Here is a 27,207-nt window from a genome sequence, read left to right on the forward strand (position 1 = left end):
TTAAATAAATTTTAAACTAGGTATTTGTTAGGGCGCTGCAGTCGCGCATCTTTTAAATCACAAAATTTACTTATATGGATTTTGACAGCAGCGCGGCCGCAGCGCTGTAGCCGCGCTGCTTCCGCGCGACAATTAGCGACCAATTTGAAGGCGCCCTTAGGATCCATTTCCGTTTTCAGTTATAGTTGGACATCACTATTTAAAAGAAATTAAAACTTTTTGGCGGGAAATGGCGGGAATTTAAATAGACAGAAAAATACTTAATAAATTTTCTTCCAAATCAGTCATGGCTAATTAAATTAATAATTATACCACGTGATCTTTTATCATTAAAGAAAAACGCACGATATTTATTTATTTATTTATTTATTTATTCTTCATTGCACAATATACAAAAGTAATTATGTACAATTAGGTGGACTTAATGCTAAAAGCATTTTCTACCAGTCAACCTACAGGAGGTACAGGGAGTAAATTGTATGGGAGTGCAAAAAAAAAGAACTTATTTAAGACAATTTCAGCGAAGAAAACTAAATATGTACTACTTAAATATAATATCCTACAACAATTTATACTTATACAATATACTAATAGATAATATATAAACCTATACCTATAAAATATATACAATACATAAATACCTAATATAAATATATATACTATAATAATATTATTATATAAACACACAACAACTGAGGTGCATGAAAAAATGAACTGTCTTCTATCCTATCCTGCTGAGATAATGAGCCCGAACCAGTGATTTAAATACTGCTCGACTGGGAGCCTTCCTGATAGACTCGGGGAGATCATTCCACAGTCGGACAGCTGTAACAGAGAAGGAATTAAGCATAAAACCTGAATGATGTAGTGGTAAGGACAACAAAAGATTATGGGAGAAAGATATCTACTGCACTGCACTGCACTGGTTAAACTAACAAGTTTTCTCAAGAAACGCACCGTCGGAAATAATCTTTGATTCGCTCTTTCCCTTATCAAATTGGATACAGTCGGTAAGTGAGAGGAGGTAATGTAAGTTTATGTATAATTTTATTGTTAAAGCCATTATTACACCCTGTATAATAGACTCTATCCCGTTGTATAAAACTTGCCGATTGCGCGACAGCTCCTGTTCGTTCGTTATTCTTCAGTAGGTATAGAGTCTATACATAGAGTGACCTTCCAGTAGTAGCCGACTTTAGCCGAGTGATGTAGGTATTAACTGTAACTTCATCTATAATAATGTGTTCAGCTATCCAATGCTCCCAGGGCACTCAGTAGCTGACGCTAATTTGACTAGCTTATCCTTTCAGCCTTCAGCACGGGTGACATAAACCCTAGCCCTATTAAAGTCTAGCTCTAGTGTTTGTCAGGTACCTACTAATACTTATTATTAGTTTATATGTGTTTATATGTGTTTATTCAGGATACCAACAGCGTAACAATAATAAATTTCACACAGCTTAAAGTTAATAGTAAGGCTAATTACAGGTTTCCCTAAATTAACTTAACGAATTTAAAGTTATTTAATGATTTTACATGAGTTAAAAACAATAAAATTTACTGACAAAAGAAAAAGAAAAAAGTACTTATCAATAAGTAAGTTTGTGATAAATTACCTAACAAAGTAGAACAAAAATAAATAAATTGTTATGCATAAGTATGAGAAATCTAACAATTATAGTTGCTGAGAAATTAGTGACTTATTTAAATACACTTTCACAAATCTTAACACAATAATATAAAACTGAAAAATACTAACATACACAGTACGATAATAATTGTGTATGCATAATATCAAGAATGTTACTGGAGAGAACTGTACTCATGATAATAAACATGTGACTTATTAAAGTTAATAAGTACACAAATACAAATAAAGACAGTGTAGGTACCTAATTATTCTGTTAATTTATGTAGAATAAGTTTTTTAAAAGTATTTTTGGATGTATTAAACATGTCAATCTCGCTGAATAGCTTATTATATGTGGCTGCTGCTCGAGTGAGAGGTTCGTTAGAGCCGTAGTTGGTGGCGTGAGGGGGCACATGCAGCAGCGGCGTGTGGCGCGTGCGGCGGCGCGGCGCGCGGTACGTCACCGCGCCCACCAGCGCACTGCAGTCTACGCGACCAAGCATCAGGTCGTACAAGAATCCCATATCCAACATAATGCGGCGTTCCTCTAACGTAGGGATATTATTCCTACGGCACCCATCTACGTATCCTGTAGTGGAGAATCGCTGACGAAAGTTCAGGTGGTTGATGAACTTTTTTTGGATGCTTTCTAACCGGTGTTTGTGGATCATGTAATGTGGAGACCAAATAGGGCTTGCGTATTCTAAAATACTGCGGACATATGCGTAGTAAACGGATTTGATTGCGCTAATATCATTAAATGGTTTACAAGAACGCGTGACAAAGCCAAGACCTCTGTATGCTTTGGCAGCGATAAAGTCCACGTGGTCAGAGAACAGACATTTAGAGTCCATCAACACGCCAAGATCTTTAACATTATCAGCTCTTTGTATTACAGCACCGTTGAAATTGTAATGATAAAGAATTGGCTTGGGTTTTCGCGTAAAACTAACACACACGCACTTACTAACATTAACAGTTATTTTATTTCTAGTGTAATAGTTGGACAAAGAATTTAAGTCTGCTTGAACAGCCTCACAATCTATATGGTTTTTCACTTTGAAGTATATTTTTTTATCATCTGCGTATAAAAGATGGTTAGTGTATCCTGTCTATTATCTATCGATCACCATCCCTCATCAGGTTGTTAATAAATTAATTAAGGATTTAATTACGAACTTACCTATACTCTGAAACGGATAAACCTGAGTAAGTAATTATTTTAACTATATGAGAGATGTTATGATATTATTATGTTCCATGTTTTAATAAAATTCGATTAAGTCGTTAAAGCTACGGCCTAATTTGACTTCTTCGCGGAGGGTAAAAATTGCTCAAGTGTGTAGGTAACTAGTAGGTAAGTATAGAGTTTTTTTTTGCCAATTAACTTCTTTCAGATCAGTAAATGCGATCGGGATTGTGAAATGGGCAACTTTAGACCTAAATTCTAGGTAAAACATGCAGCAGAGGACGTTGCAAAAACAGTGTGGCATTTTAGCCCATACCTTGGTAAGTACGAGTATGAGTAGATTATGTCTATGTAATCCATTACCGATTCACGTTAGGTACCTACATGGCAAATAATTTTCGTGTGATAACTAGGTTTTTTCATTTTTTCCGTGATATTATCACTTTATTTATCGGCTAGGCAGAAGCAACTTCGACGAGGAGGCTGCAAGGCGCATCCAACTGGGTTGGGCTGCATTCGGGAAACTTCGTCACATATTCTCCTCGGCCATTCCTCAGAGCCTGAAGACAAAAGCCTTCAACCAGTGCGTCCTGCCAGTGATGACGTATGGCGCAGAGACGTGGACACTGAGGTAGGACTGGTCCACCGATTTAAAGTCGCTCAGCGTGCTATGGAGAGAGCTATGCTTGGGGTTTCTCTGATGGATCGTATCAGAAATGTGGTTATCCGTCAGAGGACTAAGGTTACCGACATAGCTGTCAAAATATGCAAGCTGAAGTGGCAGTGGGCTGGTCCGATAACCGTTGGGGTAGACGAGTTCTCGAGTGGAGACCACGAACAGGCAAACGCAGCGTGGGACGCCCTCCTGCCCGCTGGACTGACGACCTTAGGCGGGTGGCGGGTAGTGGTTGGATGAGGAAGGCCGAGGACCGAGTGTTGTGGCGCTCCTTGGGAGAGGCCTATGTCCAGCAGTGGATGATTATTGGCTGATGATGATGATGATGATGATCACTTTATTAAATTGTAACTGATCTGTAACTTTCTTGTATCTTTCAGTAAACACTAGATACATGAATAAATGCAACGTGGCTATGGCGTGGACGGGAACTTGCATTATTTTCGCCACTCGGCTGCTTTTGACAATAATGTATTATGGCTATAATTTTTTATCAGGTTTAGTGAATCGCGGTATACATACATAATAGCTAACTCCTGTATTAAATATCTTAACTACATCATAGTATAGTTTCACATAATATCGCAATAATTATTACATTCATAGCTTGGCCTCATCTTAATATTAAGTGGCTAGCTTTTCCTGCGAACTTCACCTTACAAAGTTTTCCACATTGTTCGCGCATCGAGCCGGTAGTAAAGCTGCTATAGCTGTCACAATGACAGATTTGTCACTGTTTGTCCAAACCGGGTCCGGTAGGAGAAAGCCGAGTGGCTGGAGGTCGGCGGGGGCTGGCGGCGCGTGCGCAACACACAGCCACAGTCCGCGGCCGGCAGTGAAAGGTGCCATGTCGCGATCCACCAGTACCAACCACGCGCGGAGCACTATGGCCGGCTTACCTGTCATACTCTTCGTCTTCTGTGCCATTTCTACTCAGGGTTCGTTTTTTAAAAGTTTTTTTTTTCATAAGCTTTACTAACTTATGGTTTGGTGTGATAACTGTGTCGTGTGTGGCTGACTTTAGCTATCGTGAGACGGAAACGAAGATACCCACGCATACCAAATCTTATGCAAGCGGTTTTTTTTAAATATTACGGCTCAAATAACTCACAAACGCTCAATGGTCTATTGATATTAACGTAATAACGATTCCAGGAAACGCAGTGAAAGCTATTACCTATACCTATCTCATTTACACTTTATTGGGTACTGATGATTACATAAAGTGCCGAAATATGAGATGTCTCGGTAAGACGTAAATTCGTCTGGGTTAAACTGCTCACTTGACCAGTTACTGGTGCGATAAAAGAAAGAGTTTAGTGTTTTTAGAAAGTACCTCAAACAACCGTTGCAGCTTGTGTTTGCATTGCACACAAGTAATTACTATTCAGGGGACAATCTTTCTCTCACTTGACATTGAAGGCTCTACGTCCGCAGACAAGGATAATGACTCCAATATATGCAGACCTTTCGCAGTACTTAATTATAGATAGCTGGTTCAGAAACTCTTGAAAGCCTTTAACCCTTAGTCGCAATTAAGTCCATGCGAAATGTTTATCCCAAATGGGACGATTAAAAAAACCTTTATGGCGCATAAAACAAACACATGTAAAAATTCCAGTTTAATGATAATTGGCATTCTCTTTTGTGGGACGGTTTAAAAACGTAGCAAGTGTAATTATCCTGCATAACGAGTAACGACCAGGACCTAGGATATCTATATATATCAGGGAACGCAAGGTTTTTTTTTTGCAAAACCTTCAAAATACTTCACTCTGTTACCGGAGTTAATCAAATAAACTGAAAAGCACTTCTTTAGGTAGTAAGTAGGTAAGTAATTCAATTATAGTTTCAAGCTTTGGTTATAAGTTTATTTTTAAGAAGGTAATCCTCACCTCACTTAAGTAAATTCATATAGTTTTTACAGTTAATATTCCGAGTTAAGGTTCAGCAGCAGAACCTATGTATTAAAGTAGGAGGTAACAATGAAGTTATACTTAACTATAATAAAATTATGTTAATGTCGAAATCAGAGCTATTGTGAGATTATTAATTTATTACATTACTGAACCGAAGCATAGTGTTAATTAAATTTTGATTAGGTTCGATTCTTGTCATTGTGACATGAACGAGCCAGAATTTCACGAATTTAATTGTAAGTTGCTTAGTTACTGCCTACGTAGTAACACACCAACCCAGCATCAATTATTGCTATCGGTTGAGACCCTATTAAGTACTTACCAACAAGTAGTGATTTGTAACTATTTAGTAATATTCAAAAAATGTATACCTAAAGAAATAAGTAGAGAACAAATTAGAAAACTTTCAACCATAATGATTTTTCCTAATGTAAATGATTAGGACATAGGACTCATTATTATCTATTATGCACTAAAAGGTCTGAACGACGATGTCAGGAATTCACTTTCACCAATAGTTGTAAGTAGGTTGTATAATGATAATGGTTATCCATTAATTTATGCATTGGGCAATCATTTTGGCTATGAACATTTTTATAATTGCATAAATGATGATTAATACCATTACTAATTGTATGAAATGATTGGCAGCTCATAAAAGGATATAGGACGCGAAACGAAGTGTAGGTAAGTGTAAAGTGTAAATAGCTGTAGCTAAATAAACTGTTTTTGCGTTGACCATGCATAAGAAACTTATATAAGTAAAAGTTATTGTCGTAAATTACCGAAAACAATGCAACTGTTTACTTTGTAACAAGCGAACTTTTCCTTGTCTGTTTCAAAAATTTCATACAAGTAGGTCGACGTTAAGTTGACATTTTTAACGTTTACCAAATTACAGTTCAACTTTACACAGTCAAAATAATATCACTTTTAGTTTTACCTATCATTATAAATTCAAGAGAAATAGTTTGTTTTAATTTATCAAATGTACTTAGGTACTTACAGTTAAATCTAAGGATAGTTAGTGATTCATCTGTAGTAAATATTCATAACTAAATTTATTAACTTCCCGCTAACGTGAGCATTGAACAATGCTATCACAAATCGCAACCGCATCCTACCTAGCCAGGTGAAGAATTTGTGGTTTCTATTATTAAACTTAACCTTAGAGATAATTTGAGTGTCTCATACATTGTTAGACATGTCCTCTGCAAGAGGATTGTTCAACAACCTTGTTTCTTAGTAAATTAAAGGGTTTATTAATGGCGTTGATAAAAATAAGCAGTTGCAGCCAGTCTTAGAAACTTGGAGCCATTGTTTTTTATGAAACATTGAAAAGTGTAACAGCATCCAACAGTATTGTCGGGGAATCGGATAGTTGCCTGCCTAAATAAATTAAATTTAAGAACCGCCCGAAGCCTATTGTGTTCACAATAAACATACCTACATATTTGACTAAAAAAACCCTTTAGATGTTGTAAAATCAAAACTAGCTGTGTTTAAAAAATACGTACGTTACTCTACATATACTTTCACTGATGAGTAAGGTGATCCATTCTGATTAGATCATTATTTTTGTATGAATACGCAGTAGGTCGTATTATACGTACCTAATCCCCGACTAATCTTTTCGATCTCCGTTCCGTGATACCACATTAAAGAAGGCGAATTAGGTATGGGGATCTCGTATGTGAAGTCGTGCTTTTCATCGTTTTTGAGGTACAAATCCTTATTAAGTATGCCTCCATTTATTTATAATAACGTTACCAACATTATTATTACTTAATACCTAATTGGAAATTAAGCGTACCTCTATTGCTCCTTGTTATTTTTTCACTATTAATCTACTCATACGTAGGTATAATTAGAATAACTATTCTGCATCTATAAATTATAATTTCCCCATTCAACATTACTAAACCTACATAGCATTCTACTGCACACATAACATTGAGCCTAAATTCAAGATTGCTATAGCTTTATGTTTGTTTTTTTATAGCGTATTGCTTATTGCTATAATTTTCTTAGAATTTTTACCGTGAGACCATTGACTTTGTTTCTACTTTGTAGTACAAAGAAATATTGGCAAACATTTTGTCGAGTTAATTAATAATCTAACTATCCTATGTAAGAAAGGTATATCAAGGTAAGTATATATAAAAAGTACTGTCTTGTAAACCCGTTATTTTCCTTCGTCTCTTATATATGTTTTCTTTGTTAAGTTCTCTGTAGTAGGTACCTAGGTATATATATTATAAACTAGTTTACACATTACATATAAACTGTTTTCCGTATTGATTTACATTGCATCGGCTATACTTCTCTTTTTATGATATAATTATGTTTAACTATACATATGAATGTGGAAACATATTTACAGTCAGATTAACTTCAACTCCAGACTGCCTATGAAGATCGGACCGTATTTTATCAACAGCATAATTATTGTCACTGGAACTCTTTCATTGCTCTGCTCGTGAGTGTAAGTAAGCATCTAGTCCTAATCTAGAATATGACTTGTTGCAGTGAACAGCCAGGCGCAAAAAGATAAAGATGGCGTCGAGTTCGTCTGTCCCGAAGGAACCACTGGTAACGGGAACTTCGCCGACCCCGCCACCTGCCGACGGTTCTACCAGGTATTTATAACAATACTAGTTACATAATATGTGAGGACCATTTGACCCTAAACTAAGCAGAACCTGTAATATGACTATCGGACACGATACCCATTTTCGAAATACGTGATATATTTATAGTGACCTGTAATTCCCGACGACTTGGTAATAAACTACAGGCAATATACCTTCAGTCAGACGACAGTCTGACATCAGGGATCCATGGAGCAGTGGATCTAGTCGCTGCAGCGTATAGCCACAGTACTCACAAGGAGAGTCGTCTCGGGGTGGTGAGAACCCTCCATGTCCTGACTATCCGACAGCTGACATAGATAGATAGGTACATATTAACACACAAAACCTATTACAATAATATATATATATATTATGTCTTTAAACAAATTATCATTCTGTCCCGGCCGAAAATCGAACACAGGCATAGCAGTCAGAGTCACTAACCGTTACATTATTCGGTTTACAAATGTTTATAATTTAGTTATTATTATTCGGTTTACAAATGTTTATAATTTAGTTAGGTTATAACTATTGCACTAATTAAATAATTGTGTGTTGATTGTACCAAAGTTATGATCATTTACACGAGCCAAAATGTGCGGTTTGATCTGTTTCATTTGTTTCTTACTTTTTTATCCTAACCTAAAGTATTTCAATGTTGACAATGCTCTATCAGATACATATGCTGCATAAATTTACGTTCCTTTGATAATGTATACTTTCAGCTCTCCTCCCTAAACAGTATACGAATTAGAATAATTCGCTGTTAAAATCACACTTATATTTATCTTACCCTACTGATTCATTATGCGTAATTATAAGTATTAGTTGGAAGTTATGGGGAAGTAAAACAACCTAAACTAATAACGGTTTCCAATAAAGGTTTACCCTAGTAAAACTTTAGATCCATCAAGCAAAGGGTGATTCGAAAATGATACTGTAATCCAAAGGCAATGAAAATCAATTTATCATTAAAGACAACATTCTATAGATACATACAATTCTGGGATAGGAATAACACATAGAGTTAGGTTATACATCCTAACTATCCTAACTAATATTATAAATGCGAAAGTAACTGTGTCTGTCTGTCTGTCTGTCTGTTACTCTTTCACGCCAAAACTACTGAACGGATTTGAATGAAATTTGGTATACATACGGTCTAGACCCTGGGAAAGAACATAGGCTACTTTTTATCCCGGAATTCCCACGGGAAAACTTTTTAAGGCGAAGCGAAGCGCGCGGGAACAGCTAGTAGGTAAATAAAATAATAATGCAAAACAAATACGATCACTTACTAAAATATAAAACATAGGTATTCTGGAATATGTAATTCTTGAATATTGATACAAAGATTGTTGTTTAATTTTGTACAGCAGCGTGTCATTTACACCCTTCGTCTCACAAATTAATCGATTCCTTTTATAAACAGAAGTAAAAAATTATCATCTTTAATATTTTTTGGAACGTAAACGTGAATATCGATTTTATCAATTTAACCAATATGGAATTATTCCATTAAAATTACAACAAAAAACTAAGGAAATTGGACGCCGAAAACAATAATGAAAACGAAATATTTCATAAAGGCCATGTGTTAATATTGGATATTCAGGGCTGAACGTCGGGCAAAGGGAAAATTTTACTAAGTATAGGATTACTTTGCTATATCATTATATTGCAGCATACAGATAATATATAGAATGAAGGGGCTATAATATTTGAGACACATATTTCCACTAGGAACAATAACTAAATGATTAAGGAGTAGGTAGTAAATCTTGAATTAAATAAGTATGAAGACTGCTTTTGTAATCGAATATAGTTTAAAATAAATTGACATTTCGGAATCTCGATTTACCGGTAAAAACAGGTTTTGGTGTAGCGTGATTGTGAAACCTTGACCAGAAATTGTTTTATTTAAACGTGACATCGTTTATTATGTACATCTGCTTAGCGAAAGTCTACCTTCAAACTGGGAGATTATAAGCATACCGACAGTTTTTGTACAATATAATATGTACCGCTATAGGGGGATGCCTATTATGAAAATAAGAACGATCACATAGAATACACTCTAAGTACTTAAATATAACTCTAATAGACACTTTCAATGGAAATGAATTTGAACGAGATGCATAATACCTATTGGGTAGTTTACGCTTATCTGGATACATTTTGTGTAAGAATAATCTTTAATATTTAACAAAGCTTTTATAAATTAAAACATCGATCACAGGTACTTACCAGTTTTAAAATACACTACGTACTTATGTCACACACACACGCACTCACGCCTTGTACTACTGTACTCCCTTGCGGGGTAGGCAGAGGTGCATTGCTGCACCCACTTTTCGCCAGAGTGTTATGTTAGTCCCAATGTAATAGGGGGCGGGCCTATTGCCATTTTACGGGCACATCCCAGACCCGAGAACAAATATCTGTGTTTAAACAAATATCTGCCCCAGCCGGGAATCGAACCCGGGACCATCGGCTCAGTAGTCAGGGTCACTAACCACTACGCCATTCGGTCGTCACGTCACGTACTTATGTGTTTTTAAAATAATATAAAACAGACTCGGTTAAGAATTAAAGATGCTCTACAGAGTCTACAGTATGATGTGGATTATTATGTTATCTACAACATAAAATAAGGACGCATACCTACTCCCTCGGAATCCGAAGACTTCAAATAAGTAAAACATAAAAAAACCTTTAATATAAAAACCCTCCCGTTTAGATCCGGGTGAAAAAATAATGGAATTAAAAAATATCTTTTACCTTACAGTTACAAGATTACGGCGTGTCTTGCATTGCGAATATATTAGCTGTGTTCTGCCTTCTAATGTTGAAATTATTTTACGTGAACATGTTCAGATTTTATAACGCAGCCTTGGATCATTTGGGATTCTTTTCGTATTATTTTTGTATCTTGGAATTGCGAAATTTATTATGGAAATGACAAAGGTTAAGATTGAATTATACGCCAGTTTGTCTCTATAGTCCAGTCAATGAATGACTCAAAATTAGGTGTAGAGTGCGTGAGCAGGTAACTAAGCGATTCCTTCAGAAACTTGTTCAGGGGGCTTAGGTTGTTAACATACCAAAAGTCCTGACTCCTAGGTGATGAGCGGGGGGAAGGAGGGGGGGATAAAGGTACGAATTTTTGGTTTTTATCTTATATCTCGAAAACGGTGCATCGGAGAGAAATATTTTCAACTAATGAAATGGATCTCTTAAAATTATCTAAAACTTTTGTATCATATGTTTTTTTCAAATTCCTAACCGTTTTCGAGCTATTACCCTCGGAAAAAGTAGAGATTTACAAGAAAAATTGATTCATGTCAAAGCATTCATAAACATTGCATCATATTGTCTAAACCTATTCATAAACGAATAAAATGAAGAGGAAAGAAGTTGTAGATTTTTTAATTTCCTTTTAGAATATATGTATATAGATATACTGGTTAATGTCCAACCCACCTAAAGTTACAGCTATTTTACTTACACTTAAGCTTACTAACTCGGTGAGTTATGTCAGTGAATTTAGCAAAATTCAAGTTTAAAATAGCTGTAACTTTAGGCGGGTTGGACATTGACCAGCATATGCATATATATTCTAAAAGGGAATTAAAAAATCTACAACTTCTTTCCTCTTCATTTTATTCGTTAATGAATAGGTTTAGACAATATGATGCAATGTTTATGAATGTTTTGACATGAATGAATTTTTCTTGTAAATTTAAACTTTTTCCGAGGGTAATAGTTCGAAAACTGTTAGGAATTTGAAAAAAAACATATAATATAAAAGTTTTACATAATTTTAAGAGCTCCATTTCATTACTTGAAAATATTTCTTTCCGATGCACCGTTTTCGAGATATAAGATAAAAACCAAAAATTCGTACCTTTATCCCCCCCTCCTTCCCCCCGCTCATCACCTAGGAGTCAGGACTTTTGGTATGTTAACAACCTAAGCCCCCTGAACAAGTTTCTGAAGGAATCGCTTAGTTACCTGCTCACGCACTCTACACCTCATTCCTTGACTGGACTACTATTAATATGCATAAAATATTTAGGTATACTTATTGAATAAAATTATGACCAACATAATAATAAATACAACATTAAAATTGAATTCATCACTCAAAATCATAACACACCGCCCTCCGAACACACTATCACTTTTATAACATTAATCAATGTTCTTGTATGGATGTTTCTTTTTAATTTCAGTGCGTGGACGGCTACCCGTACATGAACCGGTGTCCTTCGGGCCTGTACTTCGATGACATCAGCAAGTTCTGCACATTCAAGGCGGAGGCCCGATGCGGTCCCATCGCCACCAGTGAGTTTTTTTTTCACGTGATTTATAGCTTTTTTATTCTGACCGGCCAGCTACAAAGACGGTTTCGTTAACAGTTTTGTGGTTTAGGTAAAAACATTGTCTGGTTGCTGTCCAGTATCTTTTAAATGCATGAGTTCTTTATTGCTGTTATTTTGTTTGCTACAATATTTTTTATAAATATAGGTAGGTACTACGTTTAAAAAGATCGAATTTGAGCTATCAAATCAATTATATATTTTTATTGTGTACAGACGTAATTTTTAGACAATTTGATTAATCTCAATTTTGAAAGTGGTAGAGCATACCAATTCTTGATCATCATAAGCCAATGTTCACTTACTTCTTCTGCCGTACATGGCCTGTTCGATGGAGTGTTGCGATACTCTGTCCTCGGTTTACCTTCTCTAACTACTAGCGGCCACGCTCCAGTGGCATCCGTAGCCTAGATATGACAAAACCTCTTCCTATGACTGAGTAAAAGTAGAAAACCAACGCAATAATTAAAACAGCTGGCGATATTTTTCAATTGATTCCAGTACACTCGACAAGCGGCATCGAATGTTGGATTAATTTATACTAGAAAAAAACTTCAATGGCTTTTTCGATGGCTCTACCGACCGTTAGATTAATTGGTGCCACCAGTCTGTGTGCAGTAAAAAGCGTATGCCCTATGTAGGAATTCAATTATTGGAATAGTATTTAGTAAATTCGATAAGAGTTTCAGTGTTTTCGGCATATTTATGTACCTAATAATGATGTTGTAAGTTTTGTCATAAGTAAGTTGGTACTTCAGCTATAGTTACAGGTAGAGCACAGAATAAAACTTATTTTAAATATATACGTTACGGTATAAATCAGACATTAGATATTTTTATACTTACTGCAGTCTCATGTAAATAAAATAGAATCTCTGTACCTACCTACAATTTGCATTACAAACGGCCAGCACAGTCCTCTGTGGAAATATAAACTCGGCATCACCTTTCTTGTTATTTCTTATGAAGATGCACAATAAAACATATTTTTATTTCAAAAACTTTTTAGTGCCATTTTGCAATAAACAGAAGTTTCTGTATTCCGAGTAGGTACAATACTATTGTCTTTGGCCATAAAATTCGTATCGCCATTTTGCAGCGAATATAAAACATGCACTTAAAAGTTTCAGCTCGGAAAGTGGTCGTAGGAAGTTGAACTTTAACATCGGGAGGGCAAAATGAAAAATCGGGTAAGCTGGGCAAACGCTCCGTGTTTAATTACGAGTAGCTGCCATAAACTGGCCGTAAGGCGAGTGGGTGAGACGGGATAGATGACGGAAAACTCCTTATGTCCCTCAATCTGGCCTCAATTGAACTGTGAAGGGCTATTTTATAGTTGTACTATACTTACCACGAATCAAGTCGTGAGTAGGCATATTATTTTTGTCGTGATTATAAGTAAAGCCCAATATCATGAATCGCTTGGCTTGAGAGAAATTCATACTTATTCGGGTTTTCAGGTCCAATTTTTTTTCCTGTTAGTGACATGCATTGTTTGTTAACACTATACTTAGGTATTTAACCAACCAATTTTGATAAATAACATATCGATTACACATAACAAACAAAAATACAACACATTTAAATCATTCCAGAGGTTTCAGATATACTTGCCAAAGCAGACAAGATAGGTACATTCAAATTGATTTATTAAACTGGTTTTCAAAATTTTCCCTGTCTAAACCCCGTATGTTATCAGCTTATGAGTTATGACTTGCGACTGGCATATTAGTATGAGTCTTATAATGACTTATGAAGGGATGGAAAGTAAAAAATAATATTTAAGCCACTTTACTTGGACCTTTGAATATCATGATTATACCGTTGTACCTCTGCCATCGGGCAAAGTTCGCCGTTGAACGAAAGTTTCGGAAGCTCTGACTTGGTGTTAGTGTTGCGACTTAGCCGGCGAGTGTGTATCTAGTGTCTACACATAGTTAATCGAACGGTCCGGTTCGAGAATTCCTCGTCAAACGAAATTACCTCCTCAAAGTTTTGTTGGTACGAGAGAAGAGTTTTACGTTCTATTGCTAATTTTATTGGCGATACAGAAACTATGTTTTATTTCCTATCTATGTATATTGTATATCCTCATCTACCTCCTTTAAAACACTTAATAAAACACTTAATTTTGCTCCACGCCTAATACCTGCTCAAATATTACAGGGGGTTGTAAGCTGAAACATGTTACTGTGGATACAAATATACTTATTTAAACCAAAAGAAAAAGATAGTACAACTACGAAACCAAATCTCGAAAGTCGTACACTAACTACAAAGTATAAAGAAAGAAAATTATCTGGTCATTACCACATAGTTATAAGGTTGCCTTATTTCTCAAAGCCATCTCTATCTTATTACTTATAGATAGCCATCTACCAAACAACCTTCCATAACCATTACCTTTACCAACCTATCAATGCCACCCACAGCCCCAGCGCCAATCACGGAGACCCCCGTGGACCTGGCCAAGCGGTGCGAGCCGGCGGAGTGCCAGCTGCCCTACTGCTTCTGCTCCAAGGACGGCACCATCATACCTGGCGGGCTGGACCCTGAGGATGTAAGTATTGGGATTTTATATTATATCTAAACCATACAGGTTGTTGCAAAAACGGTATACTAAGCAGAAAACTACATGTGCAGCATGTTATATCTAAGCTTGAAAATGAAATCAGAATTTCAAAATCCGCGAAAAAAAAAGTCATGCGCCATAGAAGCTTTGTTGGTTACCTGACTTTTTTACTATGGAGAATGGCTTTTTCTTCCTTTTTGTAACACCCTGTAGGTACATTTTATAATAATACGTCGATGTTTAGCAAGCGATACCTATACGTACTTCTTCTATCTTGCGTGTCGTGAGTCGTGACTGGAGCTACCATTGCGTAGAGAGGACTAATTATCGGCCCAAGGTGCGTTGGAAGTTTTTAAGGTACAGTGGATATTTGGGGAAGCATAGACTCAATGTAGTGCTATCTCTCATGACATCGATATAGCTGTCTCGCTCCCGCGCCAGCCCCAATCACGGAGACCCCCGTGGACCTGGCCAAGCGGTGCGAGCCGGCGGAGTGCCAGCTGCCCTACTGCTTCTGCTCCAAGGACGGCACCATCATACCGGGCGGCCTGGACCCTGAGGATGTAAGTATTGAGATATCAGATCAAAACCATATAGATACTGGTTCGTAGATGTCGATGTCGACCTATAGGTCTAAGCTGTCTGCCTTTGGGGTGATACTATAATCAGATCAGTTCTCGATCCAGCAGATCAGATCTAAGCCATATAGGTACCGTGGACCTGGCCAAGAGGTGCGAGCCAGCGGAGTGCCAGCTGCCCTACTGCTTCTGCTCCAAGGACGGCACCATCATACCGGGCGGCCTGGACCCTGAGGATGTGAGTATTGAGACATTAGATCTAAGCCATATAGTTACGGGTGTCTACCTATGGGTAAGTCATCCAGTTCTCGATTCATCTGCCGTATAGCAAGCGATACCTATAGGTACTTCTTCTCTCAACCGTGTGGTGACTGGAGCTACTATTAAGCTGAGAGGACTAGTAATCGGCCTAGGGTGCGTTGGAAGTTTATAAGGTACAGTGGATACTTGGGGAAGCATTCTTTCATACAGCGGACACAATATAGTGCTACGTATCTCTCATGACATCGATATAGCTGTCTCGCTCCCGCCCCAGCGCCATCACGGAGACCCCCGTGGACCTGGCCAAGCGGTGCGAGCCGGCGGAGTGCCAGCTGCCCTACTGCTTCTGCTCCAAGGACGGCACCATCATACCGGGCGGCCTGGACCCTGAGGATGTGAGTATTGAGAGAGCAGATCTAAGGTACATAGATGTCGATGTCGAGCAAACGATACCTATATGTCTAAGCACAAGCGATACCTACAGGCACGTCTTCTTTGTATTCTTTGTATGTTATGACTTGGTTGAGAGGACTATAATAACCAATTAGAGCAGCAGGCAGGACCCGGAGGATGTGAGTATTCAGCTGTCAGGTCTAGGTGATACAGCTGTCTAGCGTGTCGGTAACTTTCATAAAGATGACACAATATTATAATAGATCCGTTTTGAAATTCTATCAAATTTATTTATGTACTTACGTACCTACTTATTGTATGAATTGACTCGAATAAAATTTAATTAATGGACTCAGATTTAGCAAAAGTACCTATTTGTGCGTATTTTGGAAAATATTAAATTGTCACAGGAATCATCGTTGCTGAAATGAATTACATAGGTATCTATATTATACATGTATATAATTATATATTTATCTTTCCGCGATGTTCATACGTTGATTAGGCGAACATATTCTTAATTAAACGTTCAAAATAATATTAATAATTTCAACTAAAATGTTTCCTGCAATTTTGATATTCAAAATTCTCTGGAAAATACCTATCTAATTTCAGTAACAACATTAATAACACCCATTCAGGTAATAAATTCTCGGTAATTTGTAATGCAAACGCTGGAAAAGTAACTTTCCCGTGTCAAATAATACTGTGATATTGAATAATGGCAAACCCTAATAATTAATTTTGGTGCAAAAGTTACTACGAACTGAAATTAGAGGAAGAGGGAAACGTATTAGGTTACAGGTAACGGTTCATAACTGGCTGAAACTGGATATTCTGAATACTTACAAGTTACTTAATTGTTGTATTGAATAAAAAATTGCGGTTGCTATTTGGTGTTTGGTAGATATATTTTTTCGGGCAGTGAAAAAGTTCCAGTGACTATAGCACCAAATTACTCCTAAAGGGAATGTAGCTTAATGACGCCGCCGTCTGCAATATTGAATATTAATTATTATTAATCATTCATTTGGTATCATTTAGTGTCGGGGACTTTTTCATTGTTCATGAGTGTAGTTTTTAAATGAAACTGGATAATATGGTCTAATAATACCATAAGTTACAATAAGGTCTCCGAGTTTATTCCTTGAACTTGTTGCAATCTCCACACTCCCGTGTCTTGCTATCTAACTTTACAATCACCTTCACCCCATCACCACCTCTTTGTTCCAGACGCCGCAAATGATCCTGCTCACATTCGACGGAGCTGTTAATTTGAACAACTTCGAGTTGTACAAGAAAGTTTTCAACGGCAAGATAAAGAACCCCAACGGATGTCCCATCCGAGGGACTTTCTTCCTCTCCCATGAATACAGGTATGTCTTTGTGCAAGTTTGCTGGTGGCCTATTCTAGGAAATGGGAAAATTGGTATCGAAGATTTTAGGTGGAAGCAAATGATGTACCTATTGCAAGTTGACTAGGTACTACTGGTTTCTATTTATTTCTGTGAATATCGTCGAGTGAGATTGTGACTGGCTGACAAATGAATGCTATAGAAATACATAGAAACGCAAGGATTTGTATTTATAACCAATGTCCTTGAAGAAACGTAACAGAATTCTAGAATAGTGACGTGATGACAGTTCGTCTGTAGCATCCTCATGTCATCTTTTACAATACTGTTTTAAAACATACTTATACATATACATGACTTTGATGGCTTTTCAGTAGAATCTAACTTGGTATCGATTCTTAGGCCAGAATAGGGTTGTGTTTTGTACAGAACCTCCCAGTGTTTCTTCTATTGTCCAAAGTCACACTGCATAGATTTAGGATTTAGATATTTCATCCCGCCCGTAGTGTTAAATACAGTTTTAATCAAGTTATTTGGCATTAGACAATAGTGTATATTTTATTTACTAAAGATTATATTAATATGTTATTACAAATATACATAGGTGCTGATAGGTACTTATGTTTATTGCCAATTAAACGCAACATACCTGAATAATATTTCAAAGGGATCGAACTTTATATTTATTAGAACTAAAGTCAAATAATTATAACTCCTGCGTCCGTTTTCAACTTTTATCAAACCGTTCCCTGGGACGCCATCAGTATACTTTTACTTTGTACAACAGATTAACTCGTAATTTAAAAGTTTGCTGTGTAGATTCTTTTGTTTCGCTAAATTGTTATGGCGGGATGTTTTGTGTAATTATTGGCGCTTTAATTATGTTCAGGATTAAGAATAAATTAAGGATTTGCTTACTTAATTACTTTAAAACTAATTAGTCGAGGTGCTTAAATATGACTAGCGATAATCTTTGTAGCTAGAATAATATCTCAGTAGTGAGATTAATTACTTTTTGAAAGTTGTCATTTATGTACTGATGGATATTTTTAGGATTATCAACTCACTGGCAACTTACGGTGCTATTATAAAACATACTGTAGTGCATGAACAAAACCTACATAATAATATTATGTAGATACGAGTTTCTGATATCTAAAATTAAACTTTATAAATATGACGAATGTGTTTTGTTTTCAGTAACTACGCTATGGTACAAGCTTTGGCGCACGATGGTCATGAGGTAAGAAACTAAATTAACTTAGATATATATACAGGATGGAATTTTATCAGTGAAATACCTAAACATGCAATTTAACTATGTAGGTATTGAAATATACTATGAAACAGCCGTTTTATGTAATTTTAAAATTGGTCCCATTTCAAAGTTGCTCAGTATGACTGTACGGCTGCTGTATTCTCATGCCAAAGTTAACGGCATTCATCAAATTCCATACTGTATAAAAATCCAAGAGATTTTCAATAGCACTGTGACTTAGAACTTGACTTTACTTTGTTTTTAGACTAAGCTACAAAGACAATAACTTTGTTTATAACCAGCCTTTTCTACTAGACTTGTCTTCTGTTTACGTCAAAGAAAGTCTCAAGAGATATATGTTTTTCTTTTCACTTTAATATTAGCTTATTTCATAACAAGCTTTTATTGAAAAACTGAGGTAAAAGAGTAAACACAGGTACGGCTAAGAATTTTTAATAAGAAAAGATTGTGAAAGTTTTTTGATTTAGCCGGAGTTTCAGTTTTAGTGTACCTAAATCTAGACGAGCAATATTTATGGGCTAAGTTTAATCTTCCGTTGTTTTCTCGTAAAGTGGAATACCCAATCTGTAAGCAACCTATTTGTTTTTCGAACCTTCACCGTAACAAAAGTAAACGTGGTTAACAACTAACTATAAGAAATAGTTCGTTGGTGGCATACTATTGGTGTATCGGGTATTGCTCATATTATTATCGTCTTATTTTGACCGAAAGTACTGTAACCAGCGTCTATAAATGCAGCGTTTTTTGGTTACAGTTTTTTCGGTTACAGCTTTTAATTTGACGCTTTTTTCGTTACTTTGAATTTAAGTAAAATAATATATACTTACATTAATACAATACTTAGCTATTACATTGAATTTAACCATACATCGGCCGGAAGCTTTGTAGGTGAACAAGTAGGTACTTGTAAAGTCTATCCACATTCTAGATATGAAAATAACTAAATGTTCAGCTCAACCCCGCAGGCACTAGGCAGACAATGAATTCTGGTACGCCAGTGTAGCTTTCATTTCGGGGATTCCCCGCATTGATGTTTGAACACGCCCTGTGAGGGGCTCTGACATAAACCGAATATCAAAAACGGGTTTCATATTGTTTGACTTGCAGCGAGCAGAGCACATTTTGTAACCGAATATCTTATGGAGCTTATAACCGATGCTCGGTAAATAGGGATGTTGTAAGTTTTATGCTGTAAAGATTACACAGATGTTTTTGTTGTAAGTCGAAGGAGGGTGACTTAGCAGTGGGTCATTCTAAGCTGTCGCTTATTATGTTCAAAATTTTAAAATTCGCTATATCCCCTCAAAAACATATAAGATTCATCAGAATTCAGACGGAATTTCAACAGTTTTTTTATAACATCATTCTAAGTTTTTAGTGTCTGAAACGAAATCTCTGACAGCTTTGATTCCTCAAAACCCGATCATTCCATCACCCCCTACAATTTAACTTACCAACCATAACCTCCTCAACCATAACATCCCAACCACTAACCAACGACCCCTCTCCCAGATTGCCACAGGAACGATCTCCATGCAGCAAGGCCTGCAAGACAAGGGCTACGAGGAGTGGGCGGGCGAGATGATCGGAATGCGTGAGGTCCTCCGGCGGTTCGCTAACGTGTCGAGAGCGGAGGTGGTCGGCGCGCGCGCCCCGTTCCTCAAGCCGGGGAGAAACACGCAGTTCAAGGTATGTGGGACTGGAGCTGGGATTTGCATTTGAGGTGCTAGGTGTAAGTGCCGATTTTACAATTAATCTATCTATAATCTAAAACCACGTAAATGTAGTGTAAGATATGTGGGATATAAATAAAGATAATCTGTGATTTGAATTGGAAATGCTAAATGCTTCTTTACAATCTCCTATACATTCTGAAATAAATGTTAAGGTCTGTGGGGTAAAAAATATGTTGTTATGGTTTGAAATTATGTATCACTGGTATCTTTTATCCAGATACTTACTATGAAACAAGCGGTAAAACTATGCTACAAAGCTAACATACCATAACCTACCTTACTAACGGACATGATTAGCTTGAAATTCAGTTGTTAATTTTTTGAGGGCTATATATTATTATAAGGGCTTAAATTAACATTATTATTATTTTAAGAATGCTAGGATAGAACAAATTTAATAGTGTAAGTGGATTGTTCTCAATCAATGATGAACGAAATAGATTGTGAAATAACCTGCTAAACTAGATTCGACACGCGACATATCACGTGAGTATTCGAGTATTACCAGCCACGTTTATTTATATACCTACGTACTATACATGGGCAGCAAAAGGCTGGTTGGTGGCTGTTGCATTCGAGTCCAGTCTGACTATATTTGGGGACAAACATTTATCAACTTAATGTACTTATGACAATTTTAAGTAGGTACACTATTGTTACAAATATAACTCCGAACCTCAGAATAATAACAGGAAGCAATCGTATTTACACCGCGACGACGTACTCTGTGGTCGGCAGATAAGCCATGGCGGGAAACGTCAAAAAGGAGATGTCAATGTCATTGTCAAGGAAGGGGGGACAGGGGGGGGTCAGTCCCTTAATGGCTGAACTTTTAGTAGAAGGTACCGCCATCTCTTTATATTACTCTTATTACCAAAAAAGATGTAAGATGGCGTTATGAACAAGACCCTAGAACAATAACAAGACACATAGATAAGTAGTATTTGAATGTTAACATTGTCATGATCTATGGCTATTATGAAGAAATTGCGTGTCAGTGTCAGTTCAGTTGTCTTACAATGTCTCGCAAATAACATTTTTGTAATAAAAGCCTATACTCTCGGTATACTTATCGTTATTTATAAATTGTATATACCTACAAATAAAAATAAACATGGTGTGTTAATAAAAAGCATCTTTATCCGCAAAAAGTGTTTTTATGAAATTCTTGTGACCTGACAGATTCCATATGGATCCAGGTTCCATGTGGTTCCACGGGAACCGAGCTGAAATGGCGGCACTGGCAAAGAGCGATCGACTCTTCATATCCGCTGAAGATTAAAATACTATGTGTACCAAACTGATAAATGTCGTCAAAGATTTGCCTCGTGAGGATAAATGATGCACTATTGGACGAAATGACTTTATCACCACAAGTGACAAGATTTGCTTCTCTTGGGAAACATAAACTAGCAAAACATGAAGTGGTTTTCACGGTGAAAGGAATAAAAAAGGAATACACACACCCACTCGCATATTATTTTACAAGTGACATGAACAAAACTGAACTGAAACATTGTTATAGTTATGCGAGGTAATAAAGAATTATATAATAATTTGTTTTTTATTTATTGTTGCATGTAGGTAGGTACATAAATAGATTGAACTTACATTTAGCTAATAAATGTAATAACTGTTGTGTGGTGTAACTACGTTAAGGCAAATATGTCTTATATCTTTATAGATTGAAGTTAATAGCCGGATCCCCACCAGACGACCCAACGCGATCCGATCGCGCGATCCAAGAAATCTTACATACTAAACTTCTTGGATCGGGCGACCGGACCGCACCGGATCGCCCGGCGGAGATCCGGCGATTAACTTGTGATAACAATATCTATATATATACAGGGTGTCCCAACAGGGCACCCTGTATGTATGTACAATGAGGCTGAGAAATATAAAGAGATGGCGTGGCGCCGTTCAGTATGACGTATAGAGTATGACAAAAAACTCCTTGAGATGCCACTCTTTTCACAATTGTTTATTTTTTCTCTATGAGGGGGGAGTTAATTTGAATATGGAGTCGTGTTCTTGTATTTTCTGATTTAATTTGTTGGTTATCGATATAAATCCTCATGTTTTCAAGTTGTATTAATGATTTATGGTAAAACAAACCTATTTCACAAATGAGTTAACTTTTTGTGTCACCTTTTCCTTCTGGTTTTAACATCAGAAGTTGGATTCTTTCCACGCGCTATTTTCCGCTTCTGCCTATGTTTATCATACAATACAAGTTAAATCAGAAAAATACAGAAATATTGGTATTCTGCACACTTTATTTTATAAATTTTCTGTTCCCTAGGCGGTGAGTTTATGAGTTCTTGTTGTATAAAGCCGGTACGTAAGTACATTGGTGTTGTGAAAAGAAGTAACAGGTAGTTTGGTATTATTCCTGTAAGTATGTTCTTGGCACTATTTATCGTGGTAAGATTTGAATTAGGAAGTGATTGCATCACGCCACTGTTGCCCGTGCTCACAGGGAATATGCATTATGTTGCTACCAGTTTCAGTTATTTCAATAGTTCAGATATCAATTAACATTTATTTTGCAATTATTTTATATGAAAGCAAAGATGAATTCAACAGTTGAGCAACAATATTTGAATACACAAACTAGATGGAGTGTCAGTGCAAAAGAAATGTCAATACAAAAATAACATCCCACTTCTACCTCTGAGCTCTTATTTTGAATAAGTTTAGTTTGTGACTTTGTTAGCTCAGAGGTGTAGTAGGTTTAAATTAAAACGGTTTGACAGTAAACAAAATGCAGAAAACTTTGCTTTTGTATGTATGTGGCACACCATCTGTATATTGTTAATAATCTAAGGTTGAGATGGTAAATGACAGTGTGAAAGGATAATAATTATGCCATCAGCTTGAGTAGTTTCTTACATGTAGCACCAACCATCACTCCATGTCATTGTATATAGATGTATTGAGATAGGTAAACCTGAAATAATATGGTACAGTGTTACTCAGTACTTAGTAAGTACTTATTGCTTCTTATGTTTCCTAACCTAACCTATGAAAGCAGTTGAGATTGGTTCTGATCCCCATGCATAGGTGTGTGAGACCCTATTAAAGGAGTGGCCGAATTGTATGATAGGAATGGTTTAATTTTATTACAGGAGTGGCCGAACTGAAGTAAATGAGGTCAATAAAAAGTCTACCTTCAATTGGTACCACTTGAGGTAGACTGATATGAATTTTGACTCATATTTGATGTTTTTTTTTTGTTAAGCAGACTTGACTGGATGAGTGCAGCTTTAGAATGAGAATCTCAATGAAGCCAGCTTCTACACTAGTCAGACTGGCCGAGCTGGATTGCAACCAGATGGTGCCGATGCAGTACCTCCAAGCAGTCTGCGCTGTATGCGCATTTCGGCCTGCGCTGTTTCCGTGCTGCGGCCTGCGCTGTATGCCCGCTGCTGTCTGCGCTGAATGCGCGCTGCTGTCTGCGCTGTATGCGCGCTGCTGTCTGCGCGCTGCGGTCTCCGGCCTGCGCTGCTGTGTGCGCTGTATGCGCGCTGCTGTCTGCGCTGTATGCGCGCTGCTGTCTGCGCTGTATGCGCGCTGCTGTCTGCGCTGAATGCGCGCTGCTGTCTGCGCTGTATGCGCGCTGCGGTCTCCGGCCTGCGCTGCTGTGTGCGCTGTATGCGCGCTGCTGTCTGCGCTGTATGCGCGCTGCTGTCTGCGCTGTATGCGCGCTGCTGTCTGCGCGCTGCGGTCTCCGGCCTGCGCAGCTGTGTGCGCTGTATGCGCGCTGCTGTCTGCGCTGTATGCGCGCTGCTGTCTGCGCTGTATGCGCGTTGCTGTCTGCGCGCTGCGGTCTCCGGCCTGCGCTGCTGTGTGCGCTGTATGCGCGCTGCTGTCTGCGCGCTGCGGTCTCCGGCGTGCGCTGCTGTGTGCGCTGTATGCGCGCTGCTGTCTGCGCTGTATGCGCGCTGCTGTCTGCGCTGTATGCGCGCTGCTGTCTGCGCGCTGCGGTCTCCGGCCTGCGCTGCTGTGTGCGCTGTATGCGCGCTGCTGTCTGCGCTGTATGCGCGCTGCTGTCTGCGCTGTATGCGCGCTGCTGTCTGCGCTGTATGCGCGCTGCTGTCTGCGCGCTGCGGTCTCCGGCCTGCGCTGCTGTGTGCGCTGTATGCGCGCTGCTGTCTGCGCTGTATGCGCGCTGCTGTCTGCGCTGTATGCGTGCTGCGGTCTGGTGGTCGCGCTGGCAACCGCCTGACGCGGGTGCACAACACGCATGCTGTGTGCGCATGATGCGCGTTACCGTTGGCCATAGACGGCTGACGTGGAAGATGCATCGAGGGGCATTCACAAGTACTTCAAACCGCTCTCGACGGGATCTCACGCAGAAATGCGATGAGTGGCTTTGACTTTCATTCATAACTTTTTTTTATTATTTATTGGTTTGAATGCTAACAAAGGTATTAACAATTATTTTTTTGTTGTTAGTTTGTGTGCCAATTTATCCCTCTGTTCGGGTTATGCCGACTCGTGTGCCTCTGCCCAAGTTGTTGGCAAGCCGACTCGTGTGCCTCTGCCAGTGCTGAATTTTTACTATTTATTTGTATGCGAATTTATCTCTTGTTCAGGGTTATGCCGACTCGTGTGCCTCTGCCCAAGTTGTTGGCAAGCCGACTCGTGTGCCTCTGCCGGTGCTGAATTTTTACTTTTTATTTGTGTGCCGATTTATCTCTCGTTCAGGGTTATGCCGACTCGTGTGCCTCTGCCCAAGTTGTTGGCAAGCCGACTCGTGTGCCTCTGCCAGTGGTGAGGTTGGCAAGCCGACTCGTGTGCCTCTGCCAGTGGTTAGGTTAGCAAGCCGACTCGTGTGCCTCTGCTAGTGGTGATGTTGGCAAGCCGACTCGTGTGCCTCTGCCTGTGGTTAGGGTGGCAAGCCGACTCGTGTGCCTCTGCCAGTGGTTAGGTTAGCAAGCCGACTCGTGTGCCTCTGCTAGTGGTGATGTTGGCAAGCCGACTCGTGTGCCTCTGCCAGTGGTTAGGGTGGCAAGCCGACTCGTGTGCCTCTGCCTGTGGTTAGGGTGGCAAGCCGACTCGTGTGCCTCTGCCAGTGGTTAGGGTGGCAAGCCGACTCGTGTGCCTCTGCCAGTGGTTAGGGTGGCAAGCCGACTCGTGTGCCTCTGCCCAATTAGAACAAAATGCAAAAATACCCTTCTAATCACATCAATTGTTTACAGATTTTGAAGTGCTGAGTTTTGGATTGCCTAGAGCGTGGTGTTGAAGACTTTGAGAAGACGTTGCGGTCGAGGACGTCACGCCATCAGGAAAGGCCGTGTTACAAATATAACTCCGAACCTCAGAATAATAACAGGAAGCAATCGTATTTACACCGCGACGACGTACTCTGTGGTCGGCAGATAAGCCATGGCGGGAAACGTCAAAAAGGAGATGTCAATGTCATTGTCAAGGAAGGGGGGAGTTAATTTGAATATGGAGTCGTGTTCTTGTATTTTCTGATTTAATTTGTTGGTTATCGATATAAATCCTCATGTTTTCAAGTTGTATTAATGATTTATGGTAAAACAAACCTATTTCACAAATGAGTTAACTTTTTGTGTCACCTTTTCCTTCTGGTTTTAACACTATTATATCATAGCGCACTAAAATATTATTATGACGATATGCGACGAGTAAGAGATTAGTTAAATAATCACACGGTATCCTTTATCTAGACGTTGTGAAATAGGCACTTATTGTTTTGACAGAGATATTCATTTTATATTTATTTAATAATATAAACTTAATGGAGTCAAGCAGAAAAAAATATACGATTTTGCTTTGCATACCCATTACAGAGATTTTATAACTCCACATTTTATAACATAAAATATGAAACTGAAATATAATATATTTCGCACGCAAAACAATTCCTCGTCTATTAAGTAAAACGATTAGTTTCATACGAATGCAATATTAATCGCGTAATCGTGTGAGGTGAAGAAAGCAACATTGCGTCACTACACGCACGAAAGATCCAGTGTAGTCCGCTCATTACAAGTGGTCTTGTCCCTTTTGGAACTAACTGTTGAGCGTAGTTGGGACAAGAAAGTTTTTATGATTTTTTTTCAAAAACACGAATTAAATGTGTGCCAAATAAAGGTACCTATCTATTTATTGATAAAAACTGGAACACAGGCAGCTTAAACAACAAATATTCAATGAGGAACTTTTCGTTGTAAAAGCCTATTATTAGGTGTAGATACACGAAATTAGTAAAATTACAACATTTAATATATTTTTATGCAATATAACAATCAATCAATAAGGTACTTACCATTAATCTAAGATATCCTATCGTATGTGATGCCTCGGTCGCTAATTTAGCCCATCACTCCGAATTTAAAATTAATTTTACATTGCAACATTGATCGGCCTGTAGTCAGTAATCGCACGTAATATTAAACTTGACCGGTTCCGTAGTTCCGGACTCGCGTTGAATACAGGTTTGTGTGTCTCACATTTGAATACTAATATGCCGACGCAAATGCCGTGCGTGAGTAGTAGCATTTCTAAATATAACTCCGTGGCATATGAAATGAATAATCATTATGATACCTTATGATTATGAATGTAA

General features: G+C 38.0%; 1 protein-coding gene and 1 long non-coding RNA gene across 3 annotated transcripts in view; both read left to right on the forward strand.

Annotated features, from left to right (window-relative positions):
- Positions 1-4,276: 4,276 nt before the first annotated feature.
- LOC105382998 (chitin deacetylase 1) overlaps positions 4,277-27,207 on the forward strand; it is a 30,215-nt gene continuing 7,284 nt past the window's right edge. Inside the window, exons 1-7 of one of the 2 annotated variants that reach the window (XM_048624531.1) lie at positions 4,277-4,433; positions 7,944-8,053; positions 12,283-12,394; positions 14,862-14,989; positions 17,467-17,609; positions 18,789-18,831; positions 20,380-20,556. In XM_048624531.1, the coding sequence (XP_048480488.1) occupies positions 4,343-4,433; positions 7,944-8,053; positions 12,283-12,394; positions 14,862-14,989; positions 17,467-17,609; positions 18,789-18,831; positions 20,380-20,556 (804 nt within the window). In that variant the 5' untranslated portion in view covers positions 4,277-4,342. Of the gene's footprint in view, positions 4,434-7,943; positions 8,054-12,282; positions 12,395-14,861; positions 14,990-15,436; positions 15,565-17,466; positions 17,610-18,788; positions 18,832-20,379; positions 20,557-27,207 lie in introns of both variants that reach the window. The other variant, XM_048624532.1, reaches the window with a different exon arrangement.
- On the forward strand, positions 22,630-26,039 carry LOC125489259. Its single transcript, XR_007266840.1, has 2 exons — positions 22,630-22,943; positions 25,811-26,039. It is a non-coding gene; the product is annotated as an uncharacterized LOC125489259 (long non-coding RNA).

Source organism: Plutella xylostella, chromosome 12 (assembly GCF_932276165.1).
Source record: "Plutella xylostella chromosome 12, ilPluXylo3.1, whole genome shotgun sequence".
Classification (NCBI taxonomy): domain Eukaryota; kingdom Metazoa; phylum Arthropoda; class Insecta; order Lepidoptera; family Plutellidae; genus Plutella; species Plutella xylostella.